We start from the raw sequence: 22,500 nt of genomic DNA on the forward strand, positions 1-22,500 counted from the left end.
GGACACAACAGAGCTGACCTAATTGTTCTGGCATTTTCAAAGATACTGTAATTTGTACAGATATTGCAATTTAGACCAGTTCAATGAAAGGAAGGTTTTGACACAGCTATTATTAAAATAGCTCGGAAGGTTCTCTTATCACAAAGTTCAAGCTGCAGATTCCAGTAATTTGTAACTTTGGGGTTTGCAATATCATGCCATATTTTGATTTTAATACTTAAACATGTTACGATTTTTCTCTGATTAAGTAAGATCAATAATGTAGTGCGTGTTTGGCTGCCTTATTAAACAGTATTCTTTTTGCCGCCTTTTTCCCCTCTCCTGTCTGATTTAGAATGCAGTACGTCATAATCTCAGCCTGCACAAGTGTTTTGTTCGAGTAGAAAATGTTAAAGGAGCAGTGTGGACCGTGGATGAAGTAGAATACCAGAAGCGAAGGTCACAGAAGATAACAGGGTATGTTTGTGATAGTTTTGTGAAGCCTGTATCCTGCAGCCAGCACAAAAAGTGAACACTTGAAGGTGGGGGTAGGGTGCTCATGGGATGGTAACAAACAGTCCCTTGTCAGTGAACTGCGTTTTGAATCTAGGTATAACGGTATAAATCAACAGCATCCTCCCAACGTTTTCCATAAGAGTTATCACAAGACTGTTTGGGTTGATTCTCTTTGTATCAGAAAATTGTTTTCCAGGCTGGAAATGCTTTCTAGAGGGAGACACTTGTTTTTATACAATACTGTAACCTTTACTAGAGCACAAAAGGCTATTTGAAAATAAAGCTTGTGTTACAGACACTGGTATTCCCGAACTTAAGTACCTTTTTGTGATGAATTTATGAAAAGATTTTAATAAGGAATAGTGATTTTTTTTCACACCTACTCTTTATTTTCCTGGCCAAACTTTATTATTTGGACACTCCCTGCTTTTTCTTCAACCACATCAGCTATCTATCTATTCAGGGCTGTTGAGATGATCAAGAAACGGTAGTGTGAGAAAATTACTGTCTGGGAAGTTTGGAATCGATATGTGTTTTTGTTTGTTTTCCTAGAGAACAAAACTGCCAAATTTAAGTCAGAAATATAATAGAACACATTTTGGGCAGAATAAATTAACTCCATGTAGCATTTACCTGCTCCCCCAAACCACTACTACCTTCTCTGAAGACATGACTTTAATGTATTTTATCTGCTCTTAGTGCTTCACTTTTGATTTCTGTAGTCAAGGATGCGCTAATTTCTGCATTCAAGAAATAGTTAATCCGTTATGTTGTCACTTAATTAACTATGGTAATTTGTTATGTTAATTCATGGTGTTCTAGAAATTAACCATTAATTATTTCCTGATTGCATCGCATTGGTAATTGTGTTGTATATTTACATTTTTTAAATTTTATATGAATGCTGTTCCTCTTGGAAGTAAAACCTCCGCGTAGCTAGAAACAGGTTTAGGGATCCTCAAGGTCATGCCCCACTTTGCCTGCACACCATAGTCTAAAGTTTCATTACTTAGATTCCTGGACCAAATTGATATATATATACTATGTAGAGAATTACATATTTGGACTCTGTCACCTGGTCTGTGGTCTAACATACATGCATTCTGGACTAATAGTGTGAGGCAACAAGCCAAAACGTATCTTTTTACCTGAGATTATTGAGAGCCACATCCTTTACATTTGGACTTATAAATAACCTTTATATATATTTTTTCTTCCAGAAGCCCAACCTTAGTAAAAAATATACCTACCAGTTTAGGCTATGGAGCAGCTCTGAATGCCAGCTTACAGGTAATATCATTAAATGTGCCTTCCCATTATCGTCGGATCTGAATGTTTTGGCTTTTTTTTTTGGCCTGGCTTTGTATTTAGGTGAGATTGTGATTATTTTTAATAGTTGGTTTATCATCCAAGTAAGTTGTAGTACCTAGTACTGTAGAAAGCACTGGTTCTAATTCAAGCTACTTTTGATGTGAAGAAGCAAGAAGGACACCCTGTGGCAAAATCTGGAACACTCGGTTTTCCTGCAAAGGCTAGATTGATAGAAGCTTTTGCAAATGCATGTGGCTGTGCATTAATATTTATCCAGGCTGTCATAAATGATTTCACATCATAGTGTTGGGGAACATGGTGCTTGTGGCAAAAACTTTAAAGTTTAATTATAATATATAATTTTTATGCAGAGGAGGCAAATGTCAGGACTTCTTTATTTTGAGTTAAGTTCTGGTCATTTTTTAAACAGCAGAGCAACTGCTTATATTATCTTGGGGTATTTCGCTATACGTGAGGATACACTATCTCATTATGTGGGATGCTGAAACATGAGTGAGAAAGTTTGCTTGGAGAACTATTGTTTCTAGTTGAACATCACACTTAATTTCCTTGGTATTGTTGCCACAAGTTGCCAGTTAGGAACGTTTGTCTTTCCCATACATTTTATTGAAATGCTTCTAAAATACCTGTATCAGAATTGAAACCTGTTAGAAGAAGATAGATGTTTTAAAAAGTATTTGAAAGGGCATTTCCAAAGTTGTCTTACACCCTCTTCATTTCACTAGGCTGCCTTGGCAGAGAGCAGTTTACCTTTGCTAAGTAACCCTGGACTGATCAATAACACCTCCAGCGGCCTGCTGCAGGCTGTCCACGAAGACCTCAATGGTTCCCTGGATCACATCGACAGCAATGGGAACAGCAGCCCGGGCTGCTCACCTCAGCCGCACATGTAAGTGGGGCTAACAGACTCCAAAAGGGGAAGAACCGATATTCCTATGCTTCTGGTATTTACTAGTCTTCTGAAGTTTTGAATGGTGGATAAGTAAAAAATACAAGTTTAAATGGAGTTAAAATGCACCGTGTTTGTGATACGAAAAAGTGTATCAGAACTGCTTTATATCCTTTTAGATTCTCTCCAGTGTCCTATAATGATTGTGCTAGCAGTTCTCTACAAATTCTTAGTACTACTAACATTCTCTTGGGAGTATAGCGGTGTCTAAGATGAGTCTCCATCTTATGGATCATTATCACAGTTTGGTTTGTATGGTCCAATAAGAATATTCATGATGGAACAAGTTGTCATAATTTTTACTACTATACAGGTCTCTAAACCATTTATGAACTGTAGTCAAGATATTTCCCATTTTTATAAACCGTAAAATGCAAAGTTTAACTGTTAGACACAGTTTACATAGAAGCTGGTAAAGTGTAACTTTTTGCCTGTCTTATAAATCAGTGTAATTACATATTCAACTTTAATTACTGGTGCGTCTGTATTGGCAAGGTTTATATGTTATATTTTATGCAAGACTACGATTCCTATTAATATTTAGCAGCTAACTATATCATTAATTACTCTAAAATCTTTCCCCTACCATCTTTTTAATGGAGCTGAGAGAGTAGATGTATTAAAAATTGATGTATTGTAGATTTCAGAAATGTGTATGACACTTGAAAAAATGCCTGGCCTTATTCAATAGGCCAAGCATATCAGTTTCTTGTTTACTAAAAAGTATGGGGCTTCCCTGGTGGCGCAGTGGTTGAGAGTCCACCTGCTGATGCAGAGGACGCGGGTTCGTGCCCCGGTCCGGGAAGATCCCACATGCCATGGAGCGGCTGGGCCCGCGAGCCATGGCCGCTGAGCCTGTGCATCCGGAGCCTGTGCTCCGCAACGGGAGAGGCCACAACAGTGAGAGGCCCGCATACCGCAAAAAAAAAAAAAAAAAAAAAAAAAAAGTATGGACCCTGCTAGAACTTAGAGCTCAGGAGGAAAAGTTAGAATCTGAATCCTGAACAATCCATTCAGTTGTTAGAATGAGTTTTAACTTAATGTCCATACTTCTGAGAGTTAAACATCACATACTTCTAATTTCAGGTTATTGAGGTAAGAATAGTACTTCCTCTCATTCTTACATTTTCCTCCCCTATTTTTGTACTAAGTATCTAGTCAGAGGCCTGAAAGCGAAATATGGTCTTTCTAGCAGCTTATTTCCATTTGACCTTTCACCGGATATAATTTTTGTTGATTTTTGAGACATCTCATTCTATTTGACATATTAATGTCTTTAAGACCACATGCCCAATTGCTTTATAGCACTTTTACTCTATCACCTTTGTAAAAAACACACGGTGAACATTAATATATTTTATCAGGTTCCAAACCATTACTTTTTCAAAATGGAAAAATTTGTCTTTTGGAAGTGTCTTTAGATGTGTTTAATAATACAAAAGAAGTGATAAAACTGGAAGTAGAGAGAACATATGGATATATGCTCCTAAGAATAGCGGTGCTCTCACACAAGGCAAGTGAGCAATCCAACAAAAGTTTTTATATCCCTGCTTTATCCTCTCAGCTATGCAGTAGGTAGCTTGAGGCCTTTTACTTTCAGCCATTCTCCTGAGTATGCGGACGCTCGCTCCCTGTATCAAATGCTAAAACAATAAAACTTTAAAGAGCAACCAAGAGTTAGATGCTGTTTTCCCCCTTTAAAAAAGACCAATCTCAGAGAAATGAAAGTATTCGTAATAAAAGTGTTTCAGCTATTAATGCAACTCCTTGCACTCCTATATGATATATAGGAGTTGTTACGAACGATATATAGAGGGTATGTAGGAAGGTGGTTTTTAAAACATATGTGTCCAGTGATAAGGATATTAAAATAAAAAATGGATGAGTCAATACGATAGTTTATTAAACATTGTGTTTTAGAACCCGAAATAATAATTGGGCTAAATTACAGCATTATTAGGTTACTAGTATTTTTCGTTTGGCAATTGATATTTTCGATTTTTTCATTTTGTTATTTAGTTACACTTTAACTATAAGATACCTCAGAAAAAATAGTGTGTGTAAAACAATATATAAAAATTGTATATTTAATGCCTGATGTAGTGCCACTATGGGCTTAGAAAACTAAGATGTTCTTAGTCAATATATCGTACATTTTATGCTTATATGAATTAGTGCATGTGAAAAATATTTATGTGTTTTTTCCATAGAGAGATAAAAGGAAAGCTTCCCTCGGCTTATTGGAAATAGATTTCAGAAAAGACAAAAATTGGAGGAAGACCAAATCTTGGTTTTTCCTAAATTATATAAATTATAATCATGTTTAATTATCTTGCAGAATACTGAGTCAACATTCTCTCTCTGAATCTGTTTCTGCTGCTGTCATTAACATTTTGTATGTTGGATGTCAAATGTTATTGATGGAATGTCACTTCAGTATTCTATATCTTCATCTTTATAGAGTTTTAAGATGCTCGGACTTAAAAGGCATTTTATGTACATTATTAGACAAAAGAAAATATTATCTAATTCTCTCCATCAAAATTTGTCTGCATATGGACTTCCCTGGTGGCGCAGTGGTTGAGAGTCCGCCTGCCGATGCAGGGGACACGGGTTCGTGCCCCGGTCCGGGAAGGTCCCACGTGCCGCGGAGCGGCTGGGCCCATGAGCCATAGCCGCTGGGCCTGCGCGTCCAGAGCCTGTGCTCCACAACGGGAGAGGCCACAACAGTGAGAGGCCCGCGTACAGACAAAAAAAAAAAAAAAAAAAAAAATTTGTCTGCATATAATTGAACGCACTTCAAAGTACTTTTTGAAAATTAAGCAGAAGTGAAAGAATTTGTTTACATTTCAGTAGCATAGTCATGTGTCCTGAAATGAAATCATGGTACTGGTCCTTGTTGTCATTGGTTGGGGGAGGGGAGGGAGTAAGTTAAGCTGATGCAACTGTCAGCAAGAGGCAGAGGGGCCTAGTGGTATTAGTATATGAGCTCTGGTGACAGACTGTGGTGGTTCCAATCCCAGATTTAGCACTTAATAGCTGAGTACGATTTATTTGTTTCCTCAATTTTCTCAGCTGAAAGTGAGGTAAGTCATGATCGTATGCAGAGTTACTGATTTATATTACCTCTTGTAATACCTCATTACTGCTGTAAAGGAGACCATAAACAATATAAAAATATTTTGCATTTTAATACATTTTTTGTAGGCTCTCCATAACTGTATGGTTACTTTCTTTGAAAATCAGTCCCTTTGCTTTTCCTCCCACCTCCTCTTATAATTCATGAAGTAAGCAGATCCATAAGAAGTGAAAGAATGTGAGACAGGAATTTATGGTAGGGAGCACCTTACTCAGACTCAATGAGATAAGAGAGTTTTGAGATAAGAAGATGTTATCTGAGGTTGGAGGCAACGAACAATCCAAATAGAATAATATCAACCCAGAACAGGAGCTCAGGATATGTGCCTGGAGAACATTGCATATGAGGTTTGACAGGAATGTAGAATATATGAAAGGAGACCAGACTGTTGAATGCTTTAAATGTCAAGTTATGGTGTTTGTTTTGATCAGTATGGAACTTACTAATGTTATAAGCTTGGGTTTCACATGACCAGAGATGTGCTTTAGGAAGAGTAATGTGAACGTGTACTGAATGAAGCACGCCTGAATGAAACTCAAGTGAGGTAGGATATTCTGGAGTTGGGATAGACTGGAAACAGAAGATGAGTCCTTGCAGGACGTAGTATCTGACTTAAGTACAAGACAGCGAGTGGACAGCAAGGAATCCATACAAAAAATGCTGTGAAGAGAAATACAGAACAAGACAACGGATTGAATGCTGGGGACAAAGAGGAAAATTAGGAAAAATCATAGCAACTGTAAAAGCCTGTGAAGAGAAATAGAGGGCACAAGAGGACGGGCTCAAGGGAGAAAACGGTGAGGAATTCAGTATTATCCTACTTGCTGAATCCAAGAACCTAAATGTCCTTAGATTCAGGAAACAACAAAACTGAAACTGTTTCTTCATTTAGTCTTTTTATTCAATTCCAGAAGAGTAAAATAAAGAAGTATTCCTGAGGTTGATAGAAAAGATGTTTTGAAGCTTTGGAAGAGTAGAATAACTATGTTTTAGTGCTTCTTATAAATTATTTTTAGAGAACAAGAGAGGCCAAATTATCATCCATATTCTTCATTTTGACGCTCCATATGTAACACTTCCCCGCACTGTGGCTTTCACTCTTAGAGTGCCCTGAATGAAGGCTTTTGCCAAACTAGTGCATTTATTTTGCCTTAACTCTTTGCCTTTCTTCCCTTTCCCTTTTCATTCTCCTCTCTTACCTAAATTCTACCTTTCCTTAAGGGCCTCATCCTGTTTTTCCAGGAGGCTTTCCCAAGAAATTTTGCAGTCAGGACCTACACTCTGCTCCACATTTCTGAAGAGCTGGCTGCTTATATCATTATCTGGAACTAACGCAGCGTGTGTGTGTGTGTGTTTGTGTTGTCACGCACATGTGTGCTTGCACGTGTGCATGCTCATTTTGCAGTTATCTCTGGCTTAATGGCAGGTCGCTTAAGGACAAAGACTATGTTCTAGACATATTATAGTATATGAAACTCCAAACACATTATACCATACAAAGTAAGCACTCAATAACCATATGATAGTGATTATGAAGAATCAAATGGGAGGTGACAGTTAATGAGAAATGGCTTGACTTCATGAGGTAATCTCTCCAAAAGTACAATCCAGGATTCTCTTAGAACTCTGAAGAAGGGAGAAGAAGAGATTTTTAGGGAGAAGAGATAATGAAATAGAATGCTAGCTAAGAGATCTTTCTAAATATTGGCAGAGTGTGTTTGTGAACTTTTATTTTTAATTTTAATTATTTAGTTAATATGTATTTTCTAATTGTCCAAAGTTATGTCAATAGCAAGTGACAGGCCTTCACCGCATTCGTGATTATCCTCCCAGACCTTGTTAAATTTTATTTATCTTGTTGAAGGTGAAATGAAAAAAAAAATTATTGCGATTAATACAGTATTAATCAGATGTATGTTCAAGAGGATTTTAGCAGAAAGTAGGACAGGTTAAAATCAGGTGGAATAATACAGATTTTACCTAATAATTTTTTGAAATTGTTTTGAATCTTTTCGATCAAGTAGATTTCTAAAATTTATTTTCTGCTGCTGTTGTAAGAGATCTAGACCCATCACGGTCTGAACAAAAGTAAAGAATACTTCCTGTAAGAGTCTACGTATCATTACAATTTATAATACTCTTCCCTTCTTCACCTCAGCGCCAATATTCCCTGATTACCTGACTTTTCGGAGTTTTATAGATTATGTAGATTCCTATTTTATACTGGTGTTTGCCTCTTATAAAAACTACCTGAAGAGTTAGGATTGATGCTATGATCAGGTGGAAATAATTTGAACTTACTTTCTTCTCCCATGTGTTAGACTTAAGTGAATGAAAAGAGAAGAAAACATTTGGAGAAGACCTGGAAGGTGAACTCACACTGGTAGAATCAGTCCATTTCCTGTCTCCTTCCAAACCTGAGGCAAAAAGAGAAATTTAATGATGTACCCGCCATATTTAGTTCAAATCCGTTGTTTCTTTTTTATTAAGCAGTTGTTTCTCCTCACTCTCAGTAAGTTGGCTCAGGTTTGCCTTTTCTTTCTCTTATGAAAATGTTAAATGAGGTTCCCATTTTTATATTTTCAAATTTTGTTTCTAGAGATCAAAACGAATGTTCTTCCTGAGCTGGTTTTGTATGGAGGGCTCCACGCACAAAGCCTTCCATTGTCATGCCGTTCGTTCCCCTTTCTGATTATTAGAGTCTCCTACTGTTGAGTTTTCAGATCATTTCTTACATGTCATTCCTGAATCCTCTTAGCCTCTGTGCCATTTCAAAGTTCTACTTGCTAATATTCTATATTAGTTGCAAGTGATTATTTTTTCTGCCTCTTATTAAAGCAAATGTTTGAAGTTTGCGAGTTAATGAACGTCTATATAGAATCAGAATGTTAATATGACTCATGTAAGGCTAGAAAATATATTTGTTGTGTTCTTCGAAGCCAAAACTTTAGGGTAAGGAAATCAAGGTCTGTGGCATTGCACAAAAGGAGTAGTGTAGTGTTACTCCAGGACTGCAATGGAGATCACATTAATCTTTTTTATTAACATGTTGAATGCACATTCTACACGCCCCAGAACTTTCTAGGCATTGCATGTCCCGGTCAGTCATCTTTACAACATCTTCTGCTTCTTGAGAACCTCAGTTTGTTATATCACTCCAATGATAAACTTCAGCCTCTCCTAGCAATAATACTTTGCAACCAAAGACAGCTAAAAGGGACTGCTAGATGCCCGTTTTGTGCAACAGTATTGAAAATCTAATATAAATTGTGAAGTGTCATGAAACATAATGAAAATGTTCAAGTATATAATATTACCTTTCTTCCTTCTATTCTCTGTGGCTGTCTTAAAATTTAAATTGCTGTTTGTAGGCACATGTAGAATTTGCAGACCCTACACCTTTGGTTGGTGATATTTTATATAAAATCCCTACAGATCTTAGATCTTTCTGTGGACAAAAGCATTTGAAATTGGAGTGGCTCTGTATATCAGAGGAAAGTAGTTGAAAGTGACTGACAACTTGAACAAGTGGAATGCCCATTGTTTTCATGCCTGTTAAGCCTGCACTATTTTTTGCTGATGTTTTGGATCATTAAGTTGCATTAAGAAGAGATCTAAACATAAAAGCATATTTTTGCTTTACATGTCTTCACAGATTTTTTAATTCACAATTTTTCATTTATCTTTAATTTTTTTCCCCTAACATTTCTGGGCCTCATAATTTTCATTCTGATTTAATTCTATTTTTATTTAACCTCTAAACTTTTTTATTAACTTTGCTAGTTAGCTTTGAGATCTCTTTCCAAAGTGATGGTACAGAACTTATGACTATGCCAGCTCTTTATTATCTCATCTTTTTTTTTTAAGTGCTACAAGTATGGCTCAGTAGCCGCTGTTCTTTTTTACATTATTCCAGTCCCCATATGTGGCACTTACAGCTCATTCTAGTGCCTCCTAATAAAAAAGATCCTCCCAGAGATACAGTGCCTTCAGCTAAAAAGTGCTGTATCCCCACCGTGCCAATAGTGGAAATTTGTGGGTTCCTGTAGGGTTTTAAAGGATTTTTATAGAACTATACAGATGGTATTTAAGTTTTGTGTTATGAATGCCCGCAATTTAGGCAAAGGGTGTCAGAAAACTTTTAGGTGACAGTATTGTAGCCTACTGCTTCTGTTTCATATCTAAAGAAGATACTTTGTTAGAAGGTACATCTTCCTTTGCACTAACACTTTTTGAGCCTTAGAAATGTTCTTTCGCTGAGGGTCAAAAAGTAATTGACCGAATTGTTTAAAAATGAATATTGTTATTCAGTATTTTTTCCTTCTAGTACCAGGAGAAAATACCATAGTCCCATGTATACCCATATGGTATTTTAACTTCAGCTTTTGACATAGGGCTTAGGGGAGTGGATGTCTATTTGGTGATACGGGTATTTTATGACTAAAGATATTTATTATGTAAAGTTGACGATCACTTCAGAATATTACTTAATGTGAAGATACTTTACATAAGAAATTTTATTTTAATATGTGTTAAAATTATATGCATTTTGACTACTTTGGGAGAATTTTAAATTGACCTTTCAAATAAGTACAACAATGTATTTAAAAACTTTGACACCAGTAAACACAGTTTAGAACTTGATCTCAGGGTTCCTACATTCCATAAGTAATTTCTATCATTAGGATAGAATTAAACAATTTATATAAGCAACAGATGACCAAGTAATTTCACATAACTAGTGGAAACTGACATTCTTCAGTTTGCTCAACATTATCTTAATCTTTGAGCACTGAAAATGGTAGAACATCAACAAGACATTTAAAAGGCAGGAGCAGAAGTAATCATTGGTCACATAATGTTATCTAGCTCTTGATAAATTTACCATTTGCAACACTAAATCTCAGGTCCCTTTTGTTAATTAGCAGGTCAGAGAAGGACATAATCCACTAGATTTAGAATAAAAGATACTGTTTTTACTCCCTATTCCATTCTCATGCTAAGAACTAACAGAGCATAGCTAAGCACAGTTCAGGAGGAAACTGAACATTGAGTCAGTCCTATGGTTTAATTTGAACAAAGGAATAGCTCCAGCAGAGCAGCCAGTCTCAGAGATTAGATAGACGTAATGACACGAACCATATGTAATCCTGGTGAAGAACCATCTCTGTCAAAATATCCAAGAAACAGCTTCACCAGGAGCGAGCAGTGAATGGGCAGCATCCCATCAGGGCAGCTTGGCAAAGGAAATAGACAACAGTCCAGAAAAGATGGGTGAACCATGTCAGCGAGGGCTGCCCAGAGCCATACTATAACCCAACGATAGGACTTTGAGGTCCTGATCTTCAAGGAATCAGAACTCTAATTATCAATGAGAAATTAGAGAGAAACAGGAACATATACTTTGTGTACCATATGCCCATCCTGACATTTCTGACTGAAACTTGGTCCAAGGAACAAGGCAAAAATGATTTTTGGATGAATGGTTCAAAGGAGTTGTGGAGCAGCAGCAAAGCTGACTTAATGGCCAAATGTCAAGATGTAATTTAGATTTTCTTTTATTTCTCTGACCAATAGATTAGAAATATAAAAGTCCTTAGTCTATACCTGAATGTTTATTGAAAGCTACCATTTATGAGACACAAAATGGAATGGTACCAATTGTATCTCAATGGGCAACTATTTTGATTCTGAGATTGAGCATAGTATATTTGTACTCCTCAATGATCAAAGTAATTACATTTATATTTTCATTTTATTACAGCTGTTCTGATCACATCTATTACTTTTATAAATCAAATGGTAAATCTTAAAGAATTTAATTGTGCTGTTTATAATCAGCACTACAGCAAAACTATGTGAAATCATTTGGGAGTGAGCCTCCAAATCATGTAAAACCCAGTTTCTTTAAACAATGTTGTATAAATTTGAATAAATTATAATGTTGAAGGTAAGGACAAGAAATCTTAGAGAAATTTTATATACATATATATGCATGCAATTTATAAAATTAGGTTTCATTAACCTTAATCCACCTTTTTGTTATATTTCTTAGAACTTCTGTTGACTTTAAATGGAACTTTGGAATTCTACCTTGAGGTCAGATCTTTGGGGATGTAGAATAGAATTATAAAATGCATTCTTAAGAATGGCAGTGTGTAGCTTAGAAGAGAAAATGTTATTACAATTATCAGAATATAATATTCCTTTGCAATCAAACACTTAAATGGCTTCATTTTCTAGAAAATAGAATATGGGAGTTACAAGATGTATTAAATATATTAGTATTAAAGTTGTATTCTGACTTCAAGATGAAAAATTAAAATTTATTTGGCTGTTTGTCCTTAGCCACAGTGAAAAGGTATGAGAAACTTTGTAGGGCATTTTCTATTACATTCTGAATAAAGCAAACTAAACAAGGTATATATGGCATGACGAATCATTTGTTCACTCCAATTTTTCTATCCTCTTTTAATGGTTGTACATTTCTGAGAGGAGGAATATTTTCCTTTTCATCCAGAAATAAGCAGGATTTTAATCTACTGAATTGGAATAATGGTTCTGGGTACTGTCCTAATGGCAACTATGTGCAAACTCATCCAAATCGAAAGGAAGGTCAGTTCGTTCAACATAAGAACGTCTGTGGTAAATGTTAATTTACAAGAGAGAAAACAGTCTTGAAAAACAATAAAATTGGAAAAATATTGAATCATAGTAGTAAAAATCTGTTTTATAATTTCTTAATTGATAAAATAAGAGCTGATTTATCATTTCTAGTTGTTTTTAATTATATGACCTTATTCACTTCTGTACACGAGAATTAAATATTTCTCTAATGTGTGCTTAAATTTAGAATATAAAAATCTAGATTATAGTGAAAGAAATCAGAGTTATCATTTCAAAAGAATAGAATCATAAATAGGATTAATTAAATAATTTCTTATTGACTATATAAATAACTTCAGTTGTTTAATTACTCAGATTAGCCTAAGATCATTTCTCATTTTAGAAAGTACTTGCAAAATGTTTTCTTTTAAAAGTAAACTTTTCCATTTAAAACTTTAGTTTCGTTTTTTAGGTTATTTCTGTGATATGTTAAACTAAAAGACTTCCTAAATAAAATATTACTCTAAAAGTTACAAATGTTTAATTTAAGAAATGTGAATTGTTTCTCATTTCAACCTTTGTACAAATAGAGATACCTAAACTTGCAGTTTTTGTAAATCTACCATTAAATTCCAAATATAATTATATCATTTCCTTGTACATATACTAGAAGGAAATGAGTAAAAATGAATTTCTACAGTCTCCATTTTTCATATGCTTTCTAAATGAGCATCAGTTATTTTACCAGTTTCCCTGTGAAACTTCTTTGGAAAAAAATGACTTTTTAAAAATGTTTTATTTGATGTGGTTATAGCTTCCAGGATAGCTACTCAAAAATAACAAACAAAACCAAAAACTGAGCCTCATGAAACTAAATCTTTCATTTTAATAAAGGAGTCTGTGTTTGTATTTTGGAATCCATTTTACATCTCCAAAACAATGATACTTATGTGGTAAGCATGAAGGTTTTGCCATTGGCAAATTTGAACTAATTGAATAAAAATTTATTCAAACACATATGAAATTACAAAGTGCTAATCATACACTTTGATTTTTAAATGCTTATAGTAGTTATCATTATTCATTCAACGGCTTTGTGCCAATTACTAAATAGACATTGTAGACAGTTAAAAGGAAGTCTCATCTTCTCTAAGTATTTCCTTTTAATTACAAAATTTTTGGTGCTATTTTGTGAGTCAAAACCTATGCAAATCAATGGACAGCCTTAGCCTATAGCGATACGCAGTCTATTCTGATATTTTTTAATGTCATTAATCAACAGTTAAGATATAACAATATATGAGATGAAGAATTTGTATGATTGTAAACATTTTCTTTTAGTGTTAATCAATGTATCCCATGTATGTTAAAGGTATACAAACTAAATTAAGTAGAAGTATCAAGAAACTTAAAAGTCAAGAACTTTAATAAATCGGTATTGAGTAGGAAATAGATGTGTGGTTTAAGGTCTACACATATTTCAGTATGTTCAATATGTTTCTCAGTGTACTCTATATATAAATTCATTTTACTGGATAAAGATTGCTATATTGGGCCAAATAAAATTATTTTCCATAGTAAAACTGAAGGATGAAGGCCTTAATGCTATTTCTGAGGATAGGTTTTTGACTGTTATCTGGGGAGTAACGTGTTTTATATTAATGATCCACAATTACTGACAGAAACATGTTATATCCTTCAGGTACGCTAAGGCAATTATTCTTATAGGATTTTTAAGATGTATCATGTATCATATCTCATGTATCATGTTTATTACTCTTTTTCAATAAGTATATGTTATTTAATGTATTTAACTTTTTCTCAAACAACTAGGGTTATCTGAAGAAAGATATAAGGGGGTCTCCTAAAATGAGTAAACCACATAAAAACAATTTTACCTAGTCTTACCTTTAGTCTTGACTTGTAAATGTTTGATTAAATTGACTTTACATTGCCTGAAATCGCCCATATTGTAGAGATGAGCCATTAATTGTAAGTTTTTCTTCACAGCATTTGTTGACATCTATCATAATATTTAAGACTTAAAATTTTTATCATTAGTATCAAAAAATATTGTATTTATGAAGGGCCCAATCAAATTTACATTGTGCCACTGAATTACTCATAAATGATGACGCTGTATAACTGTAAGATATTGCTCCCAAATTCCTGTCCAGTTTCATCCTGCAGGTAATCCTCTCTAGGAAGATTGCCCATGCCAAGGCAAAAGAATGATCTATTCTCTTGATGATATCTAAATAAAGAAACACCATTGTGATTCTATAGTCTAACATCTATTGACTTAAACATGTTTTGAACATCTCAGTTTCAGAGAACTTTATTCATAGTAGTTCCTTATTTTAAAGAAAAAATAGGAACAGTTTATAGGATCTTTTACTTAGTCTTAAGGAGAAAACGAAGACAATTTACATTTCTCTATATAATATACAGTGGGATCACAGTCTAAAAAGGTAAAGTTTTCCATTATAATTTGACTCTGCTGTAGGGTGTTGACAACAATAACATTTCTTCTGCCTTTCATTGATGCCTTGGGTACTTATAAATTTCACAACTAAAGGAGCAACGCATTTCTTTAGGCAACAAATCAGTCTATTAATGTAGCTAGTCTCTCTTTGTGTTTTTGGTATATACCATTATGAGGGTGGGCCATAACACTGAGCAATTAAACTAGAGCATAAAAACCAACTGCTACTTTGCATTTCCTTCTGATAGAGGCTTGGCAGGTTGAATGGAGCAGAGATGTTTCATTCATTTAAGTTGAATAAACATTTCTTGAGCACCTATTATGTGCGACATAGTCTGTTGGAAACTGGCAGATGATCTGTTATCTACAAAGAGGTAGAACTCTAATCGAGGGATGGATATGTACAAAGATAAGGAGAGAGTCCAAGTAAAGGAAGGAAGAGAGTTATAACCAAATTGCAAATTAAGTGTACACATGCACATGGAGAATCATGAAAGTCTTCGTGGAGGAGATAGCTTTGAGTTATGCTTAACATGAAATCAATTTTTAGGTTGAACTTTATGAAATTATTGATATTTGACTGGGTTCTTTTTTGCTTACAGAAATAGCAATCTTAAACTTTTCAACCTAACATTAAGCAGAGATGAGGAAAGAGAAGATAGATACAAAGGATTTGAGGGTATGAGCAAAGGTGACTAAGATATAAAGCATGAGCCTCATTCAGAGAATAGATCATTCTTTTGCCTTGGCATGGACAATCTGCCTAGAGAGGAATAACTGTAGGATGAGACTGGACAGGAATTTGGGAACCATAGCTTAGAGTTCATTAATCTCCAAGCTGATGATAGGGTAGGGGCATTGAAAATTCACCAATTATTTGGAGATCCTTAGCAAGACCCTCAAGGGTATATGTTACCTACTTTTAAAAAGACTTACCCTTTTCTTCTTTGCTACTCATCCCTGGATATACTGTATTTTTTCACTTGAAAAAGTGTCTACACTTTTTTTATGCCATTTTCCCTCAATATTCAGTTTAAAATATATTTTTCTTTAAGATGACATAAGAACTCAGACTGAAAATTAAAAACAAAGTTTCCAGAGATCAAGTATCAGCAGCCTTTATGAACGTGGCCATTGCTTCTACTAGCAGCTTAATCACAATGGGGACTGTAGAGAAATTTGTTTCAAAATCTTCCCATCTTCTACTTTCTGATATCCAGGCATTCCAGGATCTGCTTCCCCTCTTCCTCGAGCGATTAAAATGACAAATATAAAGATTCATCAAAACTGAATGAGTTATGAAGAGTCATCATCTATTTTAACTTTTAGAATTTTTGACAGAGATTTAGGCTCTTCTATCTTCTTGGTAGAGTATAAAAGGGAACTATTTCACATACATATAAATTTAAAAGCAGTATATACAAAACTTTTTAGTCCACAACCAATAGCCTTAATTCTTCACTTCTCTCCACATTTCTAATCCTGCTACCTTATTCCTGGCCATCATGACCTTATTACACTGTTTTAGTAAACTAGCTGGTTACCTTACCTCCAGTGGCTTACGTTCCATCTACGCTTTGCAAATTAATCCTCCTAAAACTCTTCTATCTTTTCACTGCCATGCTCAAAAACCATCAATAGCCCTTCAGCTGTCAGAGAATAAATTTTAAACTCCATAAATGCAACTCAAGGGCCCTTCACCATCTGACCTTGTTCTGCTTTCTAACATATTTCTTTATCACCAACCCTCCTTTCCCCATGGCCTCTACACACTCTCAGTGTTCCTACAACACATATAAAATTCTCTATTTTTCCCATTTCCACTCAGAATGTCCTTTTCCTCAACTCTGCGTAGTGAACATCTTCATATATCTCAAAGCCTACGTGAAGTGACAACTTCCTCAGTCATAGATCATTGACTGAATGCATTGCCAGAATTTCTCTCCCCTCTTTCATAACACTTTGTCTCTTATGGTATAGATCACATTCTGCTTGGCATCGAAGTACTTGTGTGTATGTCTTATTTCCTCTATTAGACTAAAAACTGTATGAGAACAGGAACCATTTTCCGTATCAGCCCCTAGACCAGTAGTTTGCAAATAATGTTTATTGAATTGATTTTTTCACTTCTAGCAAGAAGTAATGTTTATCCTTGTAGAAGTACTTCCATGTCAGCTACTGACTTTCAACCTTTCTGTCAGGAAGTATTAACAGACTTTATGCCTCTCCATCACTGAATACTTTCCCTGTAACTATCTAAAGAAGTTCCAAACAGCTTTCTAATTCTCCTAAGTGTAAATTACATCAAATTAGGAGGTTGGCTATTCCTTCTTCAAGCAAGAAATTTAAATCACTGCTTTTCTGTAGTAAATAGTAGGTAGTGGATTTGGAATAGTTGAATTGGAAATCTTGTGTTTCATGGACAGAACATTTTTTTTTTTTTTTTTTTTTTTTTCGGTACGCGGGCCTCTCACTGTTGTGGCCTCTCCCGTTGCGGAGCACAGGCTCCGTACGCGCAGGCTCAGCTGCCATGGCTCACGGGCCCAGCCGCTCCGCGGCATGTGGGATCTTCCCGGACCGGGGCACGAACCCATGTCCCCTGCATCGACAGGCGGACTCTCAACCACTGCACCACCAGGGAAGCCCAGAACAATTTTTAAACTGTTCACAATTAATTCCTGGATTCTCGTTTAAATGAATACTCATTATCTACCAAATGGATAATTTGCTTTAAAATCAAAGATGAAGTTACTTCCAAATCCACTTAAAGGAATAGGACATATTTTATCAGGTTTAGAAGAACTACTAAAGTGACTGTCAAGGTAAATATGTCTACCTGCTGTCTCTGCCCTTCTGTGCCGGAAATTTGTACTCTTCTGTGATAACCTAGATGCCTAGTATGTATTAGGTGCCCAGTAAACAAATGAAGTGCTGGGGAGATTATCCAATCCAGACTTCATAGCCTTAAGATACGTTACAAATAAGTCTATTTATTATCCTTTATTCAAGATCTCACAGATGAGACAATAAGAAATCAATTATTCCACTAGTATTTTTTTTCTTTTTGTTCATAAGTTAAGGAAAAAAAAAAAACCTAAGTCCTCGGTTTCAATAGTTTCATTCTATTTGCTCAAAGTAGCTTCTACTTTACTTATTATTAAGGGCTCTTTTAAGGACTGCAGCTTAATCTGTAAGACACCTCAAATCGAAACTGAAAGGAGTCATGCATAAATTTCAAATCAGGGAGGAAAAATGGCCTGATGAATATCCAAACCATCCACAATATATCTTCTTCAAACCCAGAAAGAGTTTTATCACCAGGATAGATAGTCAAGAATTTCTCTCGGGATTCCCTGGTGGCGCAGTGGTTGAGAGTCCGCCTGCCGATGCAGGGGACGCGGGTTCGTGCCCCGATCCCGGAAGATCCCACATGCCGCGGAGCGGCTGGGCCCGCGAGCCATGGCCATGGAGCCTGTGTGTCCGGAGCCTGTGCTCCGTAACGGGAGAGGCCACGGCAGTGAGAGGCCCGCGTACAGCAAAAAAAAAAAAAAAAAAAAAAAGAATTTCTCTCGTCTGTCCATCTGAACTTGTTCTTCCTTTACTGTCTTTAATGAATTCCATTAGGAGTATAGATGCTTTGGGATTCTGCTTAGAGGCAAATAATCTCTCCCAGCTGTTAACCCCTCCAGTATCACTTAATTGCTATTCCTCTTAGGACACTTATGGCTGGCAATTGTGTACATATTTGAGTACATATTTCTCCCATACCAGACTGCAACTTCTTTGATAGATGTTTAAATGCCTCCACAGTGCCTTATATCTAGAGGGTACGCAATGAACGCGTTAAATTAATCATTGGCAATAGGAGATAATTATAATGTTATTGGCTTTTCCTGTCAAAGTGAGATTGATGCTCTTTATGCCATTATGGACACAGGTGACTTGACTCAACCCACAGCATAAAAGAACTTTTGGCAGAAAATTTATTGTCTCTCAGGCTTATATATATTGCTATGTCTCTTAAAATTTGCATATTTTAGTCAACTTTGAGTTCATCTATTTAAGGTTTCTCCAGCTGAATATATATTATCAGACTTCATAAACTTCAGTGTACATAGCACATGTGATGCAGGCCTGGACCACTCAATGCATGTATGTTAATGATTTCACTGACAAGTTATGGTGAGGCCTGGGATGGGATGGCTGAGGAGTGTAGGTGCCAGGGCTCCGCCTACCAAACATTTCAACAATGGTCTTTCTACTTTGAAGTTTACTTTCTTCTGTTGATCTAAAAATGGTCAGAGACAGGACCTGAGATTTTGGCTTAGTGTCGTAGTGTTCAGAAATGTGTTAGTAAATAATTCTTCAGAATAATTATAGTAATATGTTGTGTTATTTTGTCCCTTTTATACCTTAAATGTACTTTTAAGGAAGTGTAGCTAGTCATTACTTTAATAGCCCTAATGCCTGGCATTTGGTATGTGGGGCACTTATATCTTTGTTTTATGACTTTTCTGATATAGAAATAAAAGTCTTAATTTGTAGAAGGGCTAAAATGTTTTTAGAGCTAATTAAGTTCATACGTTGTTTAAAAAGCAATTCATGTACTTATACTATAACTTCTTCCAAAAAAGGATTTAAGGTTGTAATTATATCATGACTGTATCTAACATTGACCACTTATGAGCCAGTCACTGTTCCAAGTGTTTTGCATACACAAAAAATCATTTACTCCTCATAACTACTATGTAAAGTAGGTACTTTATTATCTCTGCTTTATGAATAAAGAAACAGAGGTACAGAGACATTAAGTAACTTCCCCAAAGTCACACAGCTAGGAAGTAAAGGAGCCAGTGTTTAAACCCAAGCATTTTATCCTCAAAGCTCACTGAATTCTTAAACACTATAGTATTAACCACTTAACCACTGCTGCATGACTCAAGATTATAAATGAAGTGCCTAAATTATTCAAGATTACTTATGCTACACTTATAAGTTAATCAAAATACTAAATACATAAAAATTATTGTATTAAATTATACCCTGTTAATTAAAAACCTTTATATGATTCAACTGGAGAAGAGGATGTGTAAGGAGGAATCGGTGAGCGCTGCATAGACAGGGAGTTACTTTAAAGGGTTTCCTTTATTTTATTTGAATTGTCAGAGGAGTTTCTTTGGGGAAGGGGAGCATTTTTCCTGGGAGAAAATCTAATTATCCTATAATAGTGTAACCCATGGTATCCTGAAGAATTTGGAAAAATGAACACTACAGAGGTAGCCCCTTTTTTTCCAGAGATAAATTAAATGACCCTCATATCCTATAATGGGAGGAAGAAGGGAAAGATACTGCTAATGGCTGCAGAAGAGACTAATTTCCTATTCATTCTACAACCCACCGAAGGCATGTGGTTTCCTTGGGTTTCATTTCCTTTGAATTGGCCTACAGGACATGTGAAAACATGGAGCTCTCTGAGATCCAAAAGTGAGAAACCTAATATAAATGGAGATAATCATGATAGAATTGTATTTTTATTGAAAAGGATTCCACCAATGTATAGGCATAGGTACTATAACTTTCAAGCAATTTTATTCCCTGGGATACTTAAACTTCTCTTGCTACATTTTATTTCTTTTTTAGACATTGTATTGGTGGCAATCGGATATTTTTAAGAACTGAGCATTCATAATTATTGACTCTGGTTTTAGTTCATTTTAGTAAATGAGCAGCCTAACACTGTAGCCTTAAGGGAAAATTTCACTTACATCTCTCTCAGGTCTGATACCTTGTTCACAAACTAATTCTGAGCGAAAGGATTCTAAGAACACTTAATTCCAGAGAGAAATTTTCTCTTTTATAGTTGATACAAATGAAACTCTTAATGCCTTGATGGCACATCGTTTATTCAGTTAACCCATATTTACTAGATGCTTGCTATGGATACAGCTCTCTTGATCTGTGAAATTCATAGTCTAGTAGGCAAGACACAGTACAGCCACCCCCAGAAAGGGTTCAGTACAGTACATGTGATGAAGGCAACGTGAGATAGCAAGAATAACCAGGTTCCAAGAAACATTCCAGAGGCCAGTTGTGTACTAGTCCTGGCTCTGCCTGTATTTGTCATAACTCTTGGAAAGTTACTCATTTTTTCATCTGTAAAACAGGAGCATTGGATAAAATTATGTTTGATACAGTGTTAGGATTCCAAGATTCTATCGTTTTGGGTAACAGAATGATCCAAAAAAAAAAAAAATGCTTTGGAGGGTTGAAGTAGGAGGTCAGTGAAAGCCAGACAGGTCAAACAAACTCTTTAGAAGTAGATAAGTTATAACTTGGTCCTTATATGGTAGACAGGATGTGCATAGGTAGAATGCAGTGAGGAAGGGAATGCCAGGTTCTGTGCACACATGGTGAGTTGAAGAGGAAAGCGCAGACTAAGCATGAAAAAACGACTTGGAGTAGGAATTTAACATGATATTTTAAGGGGGATGTTTTGAGTCGGGAGTAGAAGTTATTATTCAGAAGCACTGTTGTACACAGGGAGGTTGCAGCCTAACTGTGGAGAATGGCTGAAGGGTTTTGGCTCAATCCTGTCTCATTCCCCTGTGTCTCAGTTCAGATAGATTTTTGTACAAGGCAATGACATAATGAAATAAATTCCTTGTGTATTAAAATTCTCTGAGAAGGTAATGGAACATGCCTTTATAGTGATCCTTTAAAAAAAAGAATTCTATGTGTTTGTATTTTAGAAAGACATCCCATTTGTTATTCCTCTTTATCTGGAACTTGAGACTTTTCCACAGGTTCTTTATTCAAATAAAAATCCAACCCAGAAAAGTAAAACACGAATGAATCAGATACTCAGACCCTCAGCTCCAGCTGAGGGGACAGTGGAAGTGGAACAGGGGATTAGGAAAGAGAGTCAGACTAGGGAGACCTCCTAGGTCTTCTCAGAGCCTTGAGAACATTAAGACAAACCAACTACAAAAGAAGTCAGATCTTTAGCTAAAATTATTAGATGCTCAGAATAATGTTAATTGACTTGAGGTTAATCCCATAGATATCTGTGTATGTCTTGCTAGCTATTCAATATCTGTTTAGAAATATTCATCTATTTAAGCTTGAAAGTTTTGAATATTCATAGGTCATTTATGAGAACTAGTTAAAAAAAGATGCTATTGTATTAACCTTAGGAGTTTATTCTAATCATTTCCAGTACTTAAGAGTTTGACATTCAGTAAAATGTTCTGAATCCCAGCTTGAACCTGGAAAATCTAAAATTATAAATTCAACTTATAATGATTATTAAATCAAAACATCATTTTTTAATAAAAGTCATTAAATGAATTTGAACTTTCACAAGTAATCTTACTAGAAGATTTCATTTGTATATTTTATAGGGTACTTTGGGAATATAACATTAGATTTAATAAACGTTTAAAATTCTGGGTATGTCTGCGCGATACCGTAACAACTAGTTGGTTCATCAGTCAT

General features: G+C 35.4%; 1 protein-coding gene across 1 annotated transcript in view; it reads left to right on the top strand.

The window, feature by feature from the left end:
• Nucleotides 1-22,500, top strand: part of FOXP2 (forkhead box P2) — a gene marked incomplete at both ends in the record, with an annotated part of 257,290 nt that overhangs the window by 229,831 nt on the left and 4,959 nt on the right. Inside the window, 3 exons of the mRNA XM_079711324.1 lie at nt 335-456; nt 1,716-1,785; nt 2,553-2,716. Coding sequence (XP_079567450.1) covers nt 335-456; nt 1,716-1,785; nt 2,553-2,716 — 356 coding nt within the window. The remainder of the gene's footprint in view (nt 1-334; nt 457-1,715; nt 1,786-2,552; nt 2,717-22,500) is intronic.

Source organism: Hyperoodon ampullatus (assembly GCF_949752795.1).
Source record: "Hyperoodon ampullatus genome assembly, chromosome: 9".
NCBI lineage: Eukaryota > Metazoa > Chordata > Mammalia > Artiodactyla > Ziphiidae > Hyperoodon > Hyperoodon ampullatus.